We start from the raw sequence: 16875 nt of genomic DNA, 5'->3' as shown, positions 1-16875 counted from the left end.
CTGTGGTTCACCCTCACTCTTCCCGCACAATTAGGGCTGCACGCCATGATGCACATGTGGCCGAGGTCACATCTGTACGCTTTTTCCCCGATCGCTCTGCTCCCACAAGTTCTAGCGAGAGTTTGCCAAGACAGTCTATGTCTGCTGCTAGTAGCACCTTATTGGCCAGCTCGAATATGGTTCTCAGAGATAATATCCCTGCTAGATGGCACTCCTTGGGAGATTCCCATCCGCAGGGATCCACTGTAGACCCAGTGACCTGCACAATAGCTACAGTCCTGGAGTTCTTACAAGAACGTTTCTGAGCGGGGTGGGCTCCTTCTACAATCAGGGTTTACATGGCCGTCATTTCGGCCAGCCACGCCCATGTTGATGGAGCCTCTGTGGGGCAACATCCTCTAACTTTGAGGTTTATGTGTTCAGGTTCAGGCGGCTGAGGCCCATCTTCCAAGGTCCCAGCATACTTTCCTGGGACCTTTCTGTGGTCCTGGAAGGTCTGTCAGGTGCCCCATTTGAGCCCTTAGAGTGGATCTACTGTCTCAACCTGGAGGGCTGATTTATCACCTTCGGCCATAACTATGGAAACTGTGGGTCTGGCCCCTGAGGGGCACCAGCTCATAGATTCTGGTCTCACAACCGAGGTTGTAGAGACCATGGTAAATGCTAGAGCACCATCCACAAGGAAATTGTATGCACTCAAGTGGCGGCTTTTTGTCTTGTGATGTGAGGAACGTCAGCTAGACCGAGTGAACTGCGCAATAGTTAGAGTCCTGGAGTTCTTACAAGAACGTTTCTCAGCGGGGTGGGCTCCTTCTACAATCAGAGTTTACATGGCAACCATTTTGGCCAGCCATGTTGATGGAGCCTCTGTGGGGCAACATCCTCTAACTTCGAGGTTCATGCATGGTGTCAGGCGGCTGAGGCCCATCTGCAGGCTGCGTATACCTTCCTGTGACCTTTCTGTGCTCCTGGAAGGTCTGTCAGGGGCCCCATTTGAGCCCTTAGAGTCAGCCTCTGAGAAGCTTCTGACTCTAAAGGTAGCTCTTCTGCTGGCCCTGACATCTCTCAAGCGAGTACGAGATCTACAAGCTCTCCCTGTTGCCCCTTCGTGCCTTGACTTTGCCCCTGGATTAGCCAAGGCCTTCCTATATCTTATGCCGGATTATATTCCTAAAGTGCCTACATCGGCTGCCCACCCTGTGGTGTTGTGAGCTTTCTGCCCTCCTCCATTCCCCACACCGGAACAAGAGAGAATGCACCTGCTGTGTCCAGTAAGGGCTCTCTGTACTTACGTCCACCGCTCCGGCCAGTGGCATAATAAAGTAGCGCATCTCTAATTGGATAGTGGAAGCAATCTTTATTGCTTATGAGGCGCCTCTGGGCATAAGGGGGCATTCCACTATGGCGGTCAATTCCGCGAAGGCTTTGTCCAAAATGGTATCCTTACAGGATGTGTGTGCTGCTGCATGGTGCTCTATGCCACACACACTCATTCGTTATTACGGCCTGGATATTCATTCCAACCCGGGCTCGAGTGTCTTGCGTTGACCCTCGGGCTTGAGTCTTTTTGAACAGGCCGTACCCTCGGTATGACGGAGTGGGTATTTTCGTTCCCATAGTGTTATGCTAAACGCAACGTCGAAGTTCCCTTTGAAAGGGAACGTCTGGGTTACGCATGTAACCCTCTTCCCTGAGAAGTGAACGAGATGTTGCGTAGCTTTGTCATGCCAGGGCAGGCCTGTGAATTGCGTCTTCGCTTCAGATAATAGAGGCTGATGGCGTGGTTCACAGGTGCCATATTTATATCATGCGACGCGCTTAATTGCCACGTCATCTGATCATGGCAGGCCTATAAATAGGCATGATTTTACACAAGCTTCAGATGCCGGTCGGCGCGAGAGGCGCTCCCCATAGTGTTATGCTAAACGTAATGTCTCGTTCCCTTCTCAGGGAACAGGGATACATGCGTAACCCAGACGTTTTTAGCTTGTGTTTTTTCAGTAATTTTTAAGTGCTTCAGTTGAAAAAAATAAGAAAATAAAAAAATAAGGTCATTTTGAATTTGATGGCCGCAACACATCTTAAATATTTAGGCAACAAAAGGCTGGAAAAGTAAGTGTTACTAAAAAGAAACAGCTGGAGGTTAATTGGCAACAGGTCAGTAACATGATTGGGTATAAAAAGAGTATCTTATTATTAAAAAGAGTTTTTTTTTTTCCTCAGTTTAAACATTTGATATGTTTTCTATGCTCTATTGTGAATAACATATGGGTTTATGAGATTTGCAAATCATTGCATTCTGTTTTTACTTACATTGATGTACATTTTAAGCAGCATCCCAACTTTTCTGGTATTGGAGTTATATATATATATATATATATATATATATATATATATATATATATATATATATATATATATACAATGTCCACTCGTGTGTTTACAGAATGCAGATACTTCATGTCCATCTACAGATGCAAATATGATGTGTATGCATGACGCGAATCAGACTGACTCTGGTTTTGTCTCTCTCTGCAGGAGGACACAGATCACAACTATTACACATCAAAGACCTACGGCCCTAATGATCCCATGAGCAAAGCATTATGGGTGAATATCGATCAGATGGACAAGGAGAAAGTGAAGATTCATGGAATCCTGTCTAATACACACAGACAAGCAGCGGTAAGCATTTGGAGGTTTTAAACTTACAGACATTTGGAGGTTACACAATCACAACGACCACACACACACACACACACATGTTCTCATAAAACATAGCACCATTTCCTCAGTGTTTGCATGACTCGCTTGCCCTGTTCGTCTCCGGCTGTGTAAATGTGGGAACAAATGGAGTGTATAAGAAACGTACAAAAAGCCCTTGTGTCAACATGCTCTATTTTATCATAATGGGAAATGACTTTAGTTCGCTGCAGCACTTTAGCCCTGCTAAACATAAGAAGCCACAATCCCACAGACTGAGCTTAGGTACACCATTATCTGATCTGATCATTTATGTAAAGTATAGTCAAATTTGTCAGGCTGGCCACAGATTTAGTCCATTTGTTCGTTTTGATTTCCCTACCACCGTCTCTTTAATATCAACGTCTCAGTGTGCCACCAGGCATAATGTTCCTACCTTGAGGATAATGTGTGTGTTCTTCCTCCCCCCCCCCCTTTTTTTTTTGTCACAGCGCGTCAACCTGTCTTTTGATTTCCCATTTTATGGCCATTTTCTCAGAGAGATCACTGTGGCAACTGGAGGTAAGTGAACCAGCTTCTTAGTTGGTTTTTAGTTGTTGTTGTTGTCGTAATTAAGGATGACGCTAATTGCTTGTTACTGTTCTAAAAAGCCGCACTTCCAAGCGAGGCCGGTACTCTTTGTGATTAACCATCACCAATATCCATCTACTTTTACTTATTTATCTTATTTCTAGACATTTTGACTGATGTTGCAGATACTGACCTCTGAACTGTATCACCAATCCGCTCTAACTTTTAAAGACGGAATCCCATGAATTTTTTTTTTCTTATCCAGTGGTTATATCTCTATATCTGGCTGTATTTATTAAAAAAGCTTGTCAAAAGTTTGTCTCCATTGGAAACTGGTGTACGGCAGTGTGTGTATTCAATAGAACGGGTAAGCTTGACAGGTTCGTGACTGGAAAAAGAAACAGGTGCTATAAACCTCCATGCTGTGTGGCTGTATGCTTATGGAAATTAGCACCGTTTTACTGTGGATGAGAGTCCATGCTGCTTGCCAGGTCTACGTACTGTATTAGGTAAAAAGCAGAATATGTGTGTAGGAGGTACAGAGCTATAGGATATTTTGTTGGCCTGTTTTTCTGTGATTACGTGTTTAAAAGGCTAAGCATGGGCATCTTTTCTAGAGCAGAATTTGTCCCACTTCTGTGTCGTGTGTGAGGCAGGATAGAGAATTTAACAGAAATACAGAAAGCTCTTGTTAAAGCATTATTGTGGGCTCCATGATGAATCGCTGCAAAATCCTCTAAATCAACTCTATTCATACTGAATAGAGTTAAATCCTGTATAGAATGCTAATGCCATCATTTTCACATCCTTCACTCAGGAGCAGCTATAGATCATATAAACTGCTGTAACCGTGTCAGCTCCGGATCAAGTTTTAATCAAGAAGATCATATTTAGCCCATATATAACTTCACCTGCCGGGTAAAGATGCACCTTACATCGTTCCTATTCTGCTATTGCTCTTCATCTATATAGGTTCCTCTCTCTGCCCGTTCTTATATAAGAGACGTCAGTAGAGCTTGATAGAGCTTCAAGCTTTTCATGCTGTATTGAAAATAGTAGTGTTGTGGCTAGAGGAAAAGTCAACTTGCACGTGCTAATGAAACTCGGACGGCCGAGAAGGCAAGTGTACAAGATAAAGAAAGCGAGTTTATCGTCCTGTTTGTGGAAAAGCTACACAGGGAGATAGGGGATTTTTCTAATTTGCTGATGATGAAGAAAATGATAACCAATATGCAAACAGTGTTAGAAACATACCGACTGCAAACCAGGCGGCATGAGAAACCTGGCGAGAAATCTGTGTGAAACGCATTAGACTTTTAGATTCGGATGATTCGCTACCGTAATAATGATGACATTTTTAATGAGAGTTTAATGAGAGATGGTCAGGGGGATGTGATTAATTGCTTTAACTGTGTACTGACTCGTGAAGCTTGTGGTACTGTATCGACTTTTTTTTTTGGAATTGCCATCACGAATGAAGCTTGTAATTTTTCATAGTCTAATTCTGGAGCCCCGTGCTAAAATATCACGATTTCTGTAAATGCCTTTAGGGAGAACTCATGGCATTAGACAACAGTTACTTGCCTCTGTTCGGCATTCTATGACTTTAGAGCGTTGTATTCATTTATAACATTCAGAAAATTGTGATTTAGAACTAACAATTTAACCCACAGTTTGGTTTATTTACATTTCTGGGCAAAGTATCATCAGACTACACTTGGTATTTTTGTCGAAGTCAAAGATTTGGTATTGTGACAACCCCTAGGTCAAGTGGTGTATGAATATAAGCTAGGGTTTGTTTTATTTCTACGCCACTGAGCCTGACAGAGCAAGAAAGAGATTTAGTACCTTGTTGGTTGGAACATCAGACCTCAGAGGAATAGTAAAAGCAAGCAAACATATAAATAAATAAATATATATATATATATATATAACCATCTACCGGATAAGCACATGGACAAGTTGCATTAAGATTACAGGAGTAATCCAGGGTGCAGTGGAAGCTCTATTTTTCATACAGGAAATGGCTGATGACTACAGATGTTCAGTCATCTGTAAAAGGAGGGGTACTACAGAGGTTTGTTAGATAATTAACTTCAGAAAGTGGGAATTATTTTAGTGTACAGATTCTATGTTTAGGGATTCTGCTCTAGCTTTTACTAGAGTCTGGTCCTGTTTATCACTACCCATGGTCACATAGCCCACGATGTTTAATCACTACTAAATATTTCAAGCAAAACTCTCAAATAACCTTTCAAACTTGTCTGACTCTATTTACCCTTCAAGAGTCTGAAGCTTACAGCCTGTATAATTTGTATAAAGGATATCAGCCGCTCTGTGAGACATGAACAGAGCACCTGAGGCTGAGCCTACTGTAGGGTTGAACATGAGCGTTCATCTAGCTTGATTTGAAAACCTTTATTCTAGATCTAGTTAAATATGACAGCCAGTTTGAGTATACAGTATGTGTTGAACTGTTTCTACCCGGAAATGATCACTGTTGGAATGTCAAATTTTTTTTAAACAAAAAATGTTTGCGTTTATACCACTCATGCTTTGTTGCACAAAGTATTGATTAAAAGGGTGCCAATACTTGCACACCTACATTTAACAAATTTTTTTTTTTTTTTTTTTTTATTATTTTTTTTAAATACACCTGTGTTTTGTTTGCAATTGTTTGATATCCATGAGAGCAGGGTATTTTTGTGAATTTTTTAAACAAAAGATCGAAAGGTTAAACAATAAAGACAATTTTTCACAGCCGCCTTTGCTTATATTTACCAAGGGTGCCAATATTAGTGGAGGGCTCTGTATTTGTTGTTGCTTGGCACGCATCTTGGGGAAAATGTTACTATCGCGTATCACACCCATGAGAACCAACATTTACGGCATTTAGGGCCCGACAGTGGCAGCTTGGCAGTGCTGGGGTTTGAACTCACGACCTTCCGATCAGTAACCCAGTGTCTTCATTGGAGCTGAGCCGGAAATATTACAATGTTGTTAACAGTATGGAAAAAAAGATCGATGTGTTGTTGTTGTTGTTGTTTTTTATTATTAAACAGGAAACAAGAATAAAATTCTGTTTTGATTTGTTTTTCTCTGCATGCTAGGATGTTGGTCCATCTGTGTAAGTCTCTCAGTTGGGTTTTAAAATCCAGATGATAGTGGTGATAAAATGACTGCCGCACCTGTGCTTAATCCCAGTTTGCTCACTTTTCGAGCTTGTGAATTCTTTGAAATTGATGCTGCTCTAAAGAAAATGCCTAGCATGTGTGTTTTAGCCATGTGTCAGTGTCAGTGGTGCTGATTTGAAATATTGAGATAATGATCCTAAAAAATATTTATTTATTTTTTTTTCTTAAAGGAAGAGAGTTAGCTTGTGTGTTCTGGTCCTCCAGTTTATGATCTAGTACATCAAAGCTGCAACAAAAAAAATGCACAAAAATCGAGGGACAGGTTTAGAGAAAAGAAAAAAAAAAAAAACAAGTCAAATTCTTTGGTTTGTCGTTGAGTGATGATTACTGAAGCTCTGGTGAAACGGATAATCACAGAACTCACGAGAGTAGACTATCCTTTGAGAATATCTATGTAATTATGCAAAAAACATCTCATAACAGAGAATGGCGTGTCGGCAGTGAAAGCACTGGGGGCATCCACTAGCATAAACCCTGAACTGTTTCCTCTGAGAGCAACTACAGCTCGGGAATAAATGGATGATCTTAAAACTAATAGTAAGTGATGTGGCATTGGGATGAGTGGATGGACGAGAGGAGAGTGATAACCCAGACTACTTCTTCATACTCGACCGTATGGATAGCTCCATCTCAATGACGCATGGCCTTCAGTGGAGTAATGATGTTGTTTAGGAACAAGGAGCTTGTCTAATATATTTGAATGTGACACAAGGTTAAATTGTCTGTTTGCACATGCAGGAGCATTTGTTTTGTTCTGGAAGCAGCTCCTTGTTTATTATTCTTTGCACCTGTGTGAATCTTATTACCTCAATGCTAAAGCTGACCAGTGCCAGGTGTCCGTGTATAAATAGTGGACACCTACATGAATTGGCATATCTGATTTTATCCATCTCAGTCAGTTCCATGACCCTGTGCATTAAGCTATACTATCCAGCCATCCATCCATCCATCAGTTTTCCATACCACTTATCCTACACAGGGTCGCAGGAATCCTGGAGCCTATAGCAGGGAATTCGGGGCACAAGGCGGGGGACATCTTAGACGGGGTGCCAACCCATCGCAGGTCACAATCACGCACACAAATATATATTATATAATAAATCATTCCGATAATGCTTTGAAAAATTCAAAAAGGTCCATCCTTAGTATTACTGTGATACAACATAAGTTAATTTATTTCTTTATTTTTTTTAAAACACATGCACACAAACAAAACTTAGTGGATCATGTGGTGAGAGCATGTGTTTTGGATCATTTATTGCCTCCTTAGGGCTCTGTGGTAGCTAAGGTAACATAATGATCACTAGTCAGGGAAGATCATTATCCTAAATAAGAAACAGACTCAAACATCACGGCTGGTCAATCATATGTAAATGTGAGGCTTCCAAACATTTACAGCAACATGACCATTTTTTCTTCCCATTATTGCACAATCGCACAGTGTTAGGGGTGGTCTTTTATTTATTGATTGAGATCGTGATCAGTTAGAATATGAAGTGAATGATTAATGATATCAGATCAGCTCAGTTGTAATTAAAGCATGTCTGTATTACAGATAGGGATGGAGTGTAAATAGGTTTGGTCGTGGTGGACTAGATCTGCGACGCTGCTGCTGAGCGAGTATGAATACTTGCTCAGATAGGCATGGACAGACAGAGATTAGAAGACAGGCATGTTGCTGCTCCAAAGGGTAGGAGGAGGAGGAGGAGCCTCGACCCTGTAGCAGATTGAAGACCTAATCAGAGGGCGAATGTGAGGAGTCACGCCTTCGTTTTCAAAAGTCTTCGTTTTGGTCTGTTTACACTGATGCGCGAACCCGGAGTTTTCTAAACTAAAACGATGTCTTCGGTGTTTCCAAAAGTCTCCGTTTTCAAGGGTCGAGAACGGCGGAGTAGTGTAGACGACAGGCGTAACCGTAGCAACAGTTATGCGTTTTATAACGAAAACGCACTCGTGTAAACAGGGCCTTAGACGGTGGTGCCGGGGAGGATGGAGGCAGGATACGAAATTTAGTGGCACACGTGGGCGGAGAGCGTGGCTGATATGCTGTTGCGTGGCATCAAGGGAGCCAATCAGTTTCATGACTGAACTGGGCATTTATTAAAGTGCACCTACTATGGTGTTTAAACGTGTCTAATTTTGTTTTAAAGCTCTCATACAATATCTTTACATGCAACCGAGGTCAAAAAACACTTTAATGTGCTCATCATTTAATCTGCAGCATTACCTTTTTCCCCCAGTGTCACAAACGACTCGTTCAATGATCTGTTCTAAACGATTCATTCTAAACTCCTCCTTTCAGAGAGCATACTCTGCTCTGATTGGTCAGACATCCCAGTCTGTTGTGATTGGTCTGCCGCTGTCAGCGAGCAGCCGATGAAGACCAGAGGCGGGGCTTTTTGTTACAAACCTACGTAAATTAGTACAGGTAGTAAAGTCTGGAATCACTAACGAATCGTTTCAGCTGTTCAGAATCGCTTCCTTCTTCAAACAGCTCTATAACACACTACATGAACAGGAATGTCTGGAAAAACCATAATAGGTGCACTTTAAAACGCTTGTCAAATTGTCTCTACCATTATCAGTTTAGTTGCTGTCATGGACAAACCCAAACTCATCACAGCAGTAGTACTGCACTAGTGACCAGAAGGTTAAAAGGTCAAATCCAATGACTTCCACTGTTAAGTTCTTAATCACCACCCTAACTGCAAAATTTAATGTCTTGTTTGTATGTTCTGTTGTTGCTATGGATAAAAATAATAATAAACCTATACGCCAAATTAGACAAATCACATCTTTATACAAGCAATGTGACTTTTTTGATTATTATTTATGTAGATCATGGTTTAATTTCGATTATGGAAGCTGCAGAGACGTGATGTCGGCGTGAAGTTGCGAGTGTCAGATAAGGTAGGCGGAAGCAGATGAAATTGCAGAAAAAGTTTATTTTTTGGAGAAACAGTCAGACAAATCCGACTTGTACGGCAAAAACATCATCACAAAACAGGCAAAGGTCATCCGGTGTGCAAACCACAGTGAAAGGGCATTTCCAAAAATCCAAAAAACCAGGGAGAGAGTGCAATATCAAAAACCAGAGAAGCTACACACAATAAAACTGCTTGGTAAGATCAGTGCAACTGACTGATTTCCCATGGTCTGTTTATATAGGTGAAAGCGTGATTGATTAAAAGTCCAGTGATTGTGAATGTGTTTGTGTGTTTTAGGAAGTGTAGTCCGTGGCGGCCATGTTTGTTCTGAGGTGTGTACAGCATGTAGTAGTATAGAACAATATAGGTAGTTGATGTCAACTCCAGAAGTATTGTGAGTAAACTTAACAAAAAATTCATATGTGGGCATATTAGAATAACACATACACATCAAGCACTGGGTTGCTGATCGGAAGGTCGGGGGTTCAAGCCCCAGCGCTGCCAAGCTGCCACTGTTGGGCCCTTGAGCAAGGCCCTTAACCCTCTCTGCTCCAGGGGCGCTGCATCATGGCTGACCCTGTGCTCTGACCCCAGTTTACATGCTGGGGTATGCAAAGAAGCAAGGCCCTTAACCCTCTCTGGTCCAGGGGGCGCTGTATCATAGCTGACCCTGCGCTCTGACCCCAGTTTCCTAACATCCTGGGGTATGCGAAGAAAAGAATTTCACCGTGTTGTAACGTCTATGTGATCAATAAAGACTCATTATCATTATTATCATTAGACAAAGATTGGGACTCTCTAGTTTTAAACAACGGCAGCGACAAAAAGTGGCGTAATGTTTACTGAAAGAACGCTGGCTTCAGATTTACGTGCGTCTCTACAGTAACTTAGTGAAGGACTGGAGTCTCTTCCTGTAATGTGTAAAAAGATTGGAGTCATTTGTACAGGGGTCATAAACCCTCCACCATACCGAACATTTCGTATTCATTTATATTCTTAGTTTTGCACATTTGTTCCACCTTCTTCTTCAATTCACACCACCTGGTTTCACTAGAGTTCAAATCCGGAGGTTTGGTCTCGTCTGATTCCAAAACTAATGGAACAGTGAGTGGTCATAGGCGTCAGTCGTTCATGAGTTCTTATGAGTACTTAATGTTGTAAGTTCTTATGAGAAAGATTTTTGTTTGTGGTCTCTCTAATCTGAGTCACTCTGTGTAATATTTGTTTGTTTGTTTGTTTGTTTTTTTTTACTAATTGCTCTTGCCCATTGTCTTGACGGGTGCCAACGGTTTTGGAGCTGACTTTCATTTATAGCATTTAGCAGACATCCTTATCCAGAGCGACTTGAAGAAGCGCTTTGTAGTCACCGTCAAAAACGTCCTCATGCTAATACTGCACAAATAGGTCAGGGTGTAAGAATATCATCAGGCTAAAACCCTGTTAGGGAGGACTTGGTACAGCAAGGAAAACAGAACAAGGCTTTTTTTTTTCTTTTTTTTTTAATTAGTGCATGCTTAAGTGTTCAGTGACGAGGTGGACTGTAGTCTCCATTTGAAGACAGTCAATGACTCAGAAAGTTTAAATCCACCCCCTGGGTGCTTGTGCAGGGAAGAGACTTGATGCGTGCCTTCCTAAGTCTACTTTAATGATGCCAAACAGCTTCAGAGACTCCTCTCTCTCTCTCTCTCTCTCTCCCTCTCTCTCTCTCTTATTTTCTCCTTCTAAAAACACAGTATAGCACATCAGAACAGTGGTTTCATGTTTATTAATGATGTGAAAATATATATTTTTTAAAAATACTCTCTCTCTCTCTCTCTCAAATGTGTATTCCTTTACCATTTTCCCCATCATCTCTTGAGCTTTTCTTTATTATGTCTTTTTGCTTGAATTTGAATATGAATTTCAAATCCTGTCACTTCCATAACACTGGAACACCGGTGACGGCACGACGTCTCGTACGTTTTCTTTCTGTCGTGTGAATCTGTGTGTGTTTTTCCTTGTTCCTATTCCTCTGTCCTCCCAGCGTGTGTGCGGATTTGAGAAGAAGGGAATCGCTGAGAGAAATCAAAGGAAAGAACAGAGCGAATAGTAGAGAAGGAGAGAGAGATGAAAAGCAGAGGGAGCTAGACGATGTGCCCTGCACCACGTAGAAGTACTGGATTGCGATGGTGTATTTGAGAAGATGCACAAAAAAAAGAAAAGAAATGAGAAAAGATGAGGAAACGTGGAAGCAGAACGTACCAACTACCACCGACTTCTTTCCTTCAGTTCATCCAGTTCATTCCTCTATTCAGAAGGTTATCTTACCTTAAATGTAACTTTATGAGAAGAAGCTTGATGAAGCCGGGTGCGCACTGTGGGATGTTTAGTAGTCGTTTGTGACCGTTGCTTGTCGGACTGTACGAACACGATCCCTGCTGTAAGCCGTGTCACACTGTAGGATCTCGGTTGTCGTTAATGTCGGACTGTACGGCAGTCGAGACGTGTAATACGGACGCAGGTAAGGAGACTCGTACGGAGTACTACAGGACCGCGCCTCAGATCTTCTGACACGGCCAGGAAAAATTTGATCCCGCCGGGGAACACGTCAAACTAGAGATCGAAGACCACGGATGTATGGGAAATTACAGGATTAGAATTCTAGGGATTTTGAAGGATTCTCAAAATTTGTATCAGACGACCAAATCGTGGCCAAGAACTGGACAGTGTGAACCCGGGTTAACAAACAAGACCTGGATTTAAATTCATCTCCCTCTCTTTGTGCTGTTTCCATGCTTTCTGCTAAACACCTGGTCTGCTCTTATATAACAAACCAAGTGCTTTACACTATGTCTCGTTCACCCATTCTCACACACACACTCACACACCAATGCAAGCGGACCTGCCGTGCCAGGCGCTACATCTCATAATCCACAAAAAGATTGAAACTAGCCCCGAGAATTCAGCCATTGGAAAAAGGAGACATATTTCTCTTCTTTCTTTCAGCCTCCGCGTAGGACACGAGGTCACGGTGGTGTGCGCGCTTTTTCTCCGATATACAGACTTATTATTCATTTCATAATCCCTCCTTTCCCTCTCCCAAATCTTTGCAATATATCTTCAAGTAGAAATGGTTCTGTACATCATACGCACTGTCTGCGCCTACACGATGCCTTTGTTTGCAGCACTTTGTTCCATTTGAATCTAGTTCATTCGGATTTAATTGCGTTCGTTCGCTATAAAGCTATAAAGATGGCATTATTTTCAGATGAGCCCAATTGGGTGTACACTTGGCAACTCTGTCACTAACTGTCCTGTCCAGTGTACAGTAATGTACTGTCCTACAGGTCTAAAGAAGAAATGAGTAGAAAGAAAAGCAAATTAATGGAACATCAGCTTATATCTGGTAGATTCGTAACGGAATTTAAAATGTATGCGTGAGGACTTTATGAAGATTTACATCTGTTGAACAGCTGATATAAGGGTGTGTGTGTGTGTCGTATGGGGCGTTTATGCAGGGAGTTTTACTAGACAGTAGCGAGGTGTTATTCCGGAAGGACTTGACTCGTCACGCCTGATCTTTAAGTTGAACGTCGGGAGCCGAATCGCTTATCCGGAGAGCTGTGACACATTTGCTGAAAATCAGCATTCTGTATTCATAGTGTTCGTCTTAGTCACATATAGTACAACCATGACCTAAATGCATCAAGTGAGTCTTATCAGTGTCTGAGCTGTTTGGTGCAGAATAATAATTCAGAGCCATTTCTTTGTGTGTGACTGAGGCAGCATGAACGTCTATCATATTTCGATCATATTTTTTTCTCAGTGAAAGGCTTTGATCTACGAACCACAGTAAAATATAGTGGAGACTTTATTGTTAAAGGCTGTGGTAGATGACATTAATACAGAATAATGCCGTATTTTTCATTGTCGTTTTTTATGTAGTACAATGTCTATTGTCTAATAACTTATTTGTGTATTTCGGTAATACTTTTATATATATATATATACAGTATCTCACAAAAGTGAGTACACCCCTCACACTTTAGTAAATATTTGACTATATCTTTTCATATGACAACACTGAAGAAATGATACCAGCTCTGTAATGTCGTCATGGAGGAGTGGAAGAGGACTCCTGTGGCAACCTGTGAAGCTCTGGTGAACTCCATGCCCAAGAGGGTTAAGGCAGTGCTGGAAAATAATGGTGGCCACACAAAATATTGACACTTTGGGCCCAATCTGGACATTTTCACTTAGGGGTGTACTCACTTTTGTTGCCAGCGGTGTAGACATTAATGGCTGTGTGTTGAGTTATTTTGAGAGGACAGCAAATTTACACTGTTACACAAGCTGTACACTCACTACTTTACATTGTAGCAAAGTGTCGTTTCTTCAGCGTTGTCACATGAAAACATATAATCAAATATTTACAAACAAGTGAGGGGTGTACTCACTTTTATGAGATACGTATATATGTTATGCCCTCGCCAGCAGATGGCACTACAGTGCGGCTTCAGAGAGCGTGCGTGCACGGGACCGAACTCTAGTATACGGACACGTGCCTTTGTTTTGGTTTCGTTCTCTTCCTGTTTCAGTATTGGTTTATGTTCGAGGGTGTCTCATTATTGGTTCCAGCTGTCTGTACTCAAGCGTGAATATGTTGGTTAACCCCTCGTGTTGCTGTGCACTTCGCACAGTATTGTCCGTTCACTTGAAAGTGATAGTGAATGCGTTACATCTTCTAAGTGGCCGTATTTCCATGCCCTGCTCTCGTTCCATGCCTAGACTTTAGTTCGATGTTTTACGTAGTTAATCTTGTTCAGTATAGACCGCGTTTCCTGTGTTTTGTCTGCTGCATGAAAATAAAGACGTTGATCTGCACCTGCTTCTGCCTCACCTCCCGTGTCATAACTATATATATATAGTTGATAAATGCGCATATAGTACAGTATGTGTGCATTATTATTACACAACTGTTTGGCATTTGATTAGCACTTAGATTACACAATGAAGTTGTTAATTGCAACTGTAAGGATGGTAATTAATCAGACATAATGTCATATTTCATGACAGGCCTAATGTCTTTGTGTACGTGTCTGTTTTACTGAATGATGAGAGAAATTTACCGAATGGGAAATCAGGGATGGCGATTATACAGCTAATTAGTTACTGCTAATTAGTTCTGTCTGTCTGGCAGGATGGAGACATGAGAAAGAAGGAGTAATTGGACAAATGTAGTCTTTGTACTAGACATTGGTATTCTTCCAGCAGTGGGAACAGTGGACTGACATTTACACCAGTAATGAATCGGTAACTGTGACATGGGGTCATCGTGTCAGCATCCACTGCATAGTATCTGTTACAACAGATCTGAACTTGTCCATTTGTCTAAATGTGCAATTGTGCATCTTGTGTTGATGCAATGAAGCAACCTTGAATTATGAGAAGGTTTCTTCACAAATACATCACCATTATTGTTATTATTATTATTATTATTAGTAGTAGTAGTAGTAGTAGTAGTAGTGTTATTATTATAATCATTATCATTATTATTATTATTATTATTATTATTATTATTATTATTATAATCATTATTATTGTTATCATTAACATTAATTGTTATTATTATTATTGTTATTATTATTTTATCATTATTATTATTATCATTATTATTATCATTCTTATTATTATTTTTATTATCATTATTATTCTTATTAATTATTATTATTGTTATTGTTGTTTTATTATCATTATTATTATTATTGTTATTATTATTCTATCATTATTATTATTATTATTATCGTTATTATTATCATTCTTATTATAATTTTTTATTATCATTATTATTGTTATCATCATCATCATCATCATTATTATTGTTGTTATTGTTTTATTATCATTATCATTATTATTATTGTTATTATTATCATTCTTATTATAATTTTTTATTATCATTATTATTGTTGTTATTGTCATCATCATCATCATCATTATTATTATTGTTATTGTTTTATTATCATTATAATTATTATTATTATCGTTCTTATTATTATTTTTTATTATCATTATTATTGTTGTTGTTATTATTATCATCATCATTATTATTCTTATTAATTATTTTTATTGTTATTGTTGTTTTATTATCATTATCATTATTATTATTATTGTTATTATTATTTTATCATTATTATGGTTATTATTATCATTATTATTGTTATTATTATCATTATTATTGTTGTTTTATTATTATTATGGTTTTATGTATTAGGTGGTGGTAGTAGTAGCAGTAGTAGCTGTTGTATTAGTGGCGGTGGTGATGAAGTGGTAGTGACAGTATTGGTGGTAGTAGTAATGGCAGTGGTAGTCGTGGTGGTAGTGGAAGGGTTAGCGGTAGTGTTTTGTTGTTGTAGTTGTTTTAGTAGTTTTGGAAGTAAGAGTAAAAGTATTAGAAATAGTATTTGTTGTGGCAGCAGCACCTGTTGTAGTAGAAGTAGTAAAAGGTGTTGTGGGAGTAGTTGTAGTACTAATAGTGGAATTAGTAGTAGCTTTAGTTAGTAGTAGTAGTTGTTGTTGTTGTTGTGCTGTATAGTAATAGTGGTAAAATAGTAGCAGAGGTAGTAATACTAGTGGAAATAACTAATAGTAGTAGTTGTTGTTGTTGTTTTTGTTGTCATAGTAGCAGTTGTAGTAGTATTTGTAAAATATGATGTTTACCCCAGGTGTTTATTGGTTTGTCCTCAACTTAAAAATAACCCCCCATGCATATCTAGTCATCACTGTGAGGAATGACATCACTATTTTCAGAGTGCATTCCAAATGTGCTGCACTGGCATGAGGGACTGAATACAGAGCTCCCTGGCTTTCATAGCTGCACATGGCTTTATCTTCTGTCCACCACATGAGCAGGACTCAATCACACTAAAGCACTTCTCTTAGATAAGCACTCCGATGGACATGAGGGGAAAGGAAATGCCTCTCAGCGTCCAGAAGTGCCACATGCGAAATGTCTAGCCTTGTAATTGCCAGGCCTACGTTATGGAGGCTTAATCCAGGATCATATATAATGTTTACGTTTTGTTTAATTTAAATGTTTCAGTTTGGACGTTTTGTCCTTTATACGTTGCAGGGTTCATTTACACGGGCGATGTGGTACACAGAATGCTGACAGCCACACAGTACATCGCCCCCCTCATGGCGAACTTCGACCCCAGTCTGTCCCGAAACTCAACTGTCATTTATTTTGACAATGGTAAGATTCATGGCCTGTTGATGTTGTTGTGTCCTTGCACAAAGGGATACACTATTATAAACACACACACACACACACACACAAGCACTAGCAGACAGGAAATCAATAAATCATCTCTCTCGCTGCTCCAAAAGAAATAAATCAGCCAAAGTATTAAGTTATGCCAATAATTTCGGGGCTTAATCAAAACAGATAGATTTATTTGCAGAATGTAATTAAATGTGCCTGACATAACATCTGGACATAATGC

At 40.1% G+C, this 16875-nt stretch overlaps 1 protein-coding gene across 2 annotated transcripts in view; it reads left to right on the top strand.

The window, feature by feature from the left end:
* plxdc2b (plexin domain containing 2b) overlaps positions 1–16875 on the top strand; it is a 108910-nt gene that overhangs the window by 53526 nt on the left and 38509 nt on the right. For both annotated transcript variants that reach the window (XM_017472969.3, XM_053681269.1), the window contains exons 3-5: positions 2539–2685; positions 3195–3264; positions 16503–16625. In XM_017472969.3, the coding sequence (XP_017328458.1) occupies positions 2539–2685; positions 3195–3264; positions 16503–16625 (340 nt within the window). The remainder of the gene's footprint in view (positions 1–2538; positions 2686–3194; positions 3265–16502; positions 16626–16875) is intronic.

Source organism: Ictalurus punctatus, chromosome 7, assembly GCF_001660625.3.
Source record: "Ictalurus punctatus breed USDA103 chromosome 7, Coco_2.0, whole genome shotgun sequence".
NCBI classification, from domain to species: Eukaryota; Metazoa; Chordata; class Actinopteri; order Siluriformes; family Ictaluridae; genus Ictalurus; species Ictalurus punctatus.
This window is presented reverse-complemented; position numbering and strand designations above follow the sequence as displayed.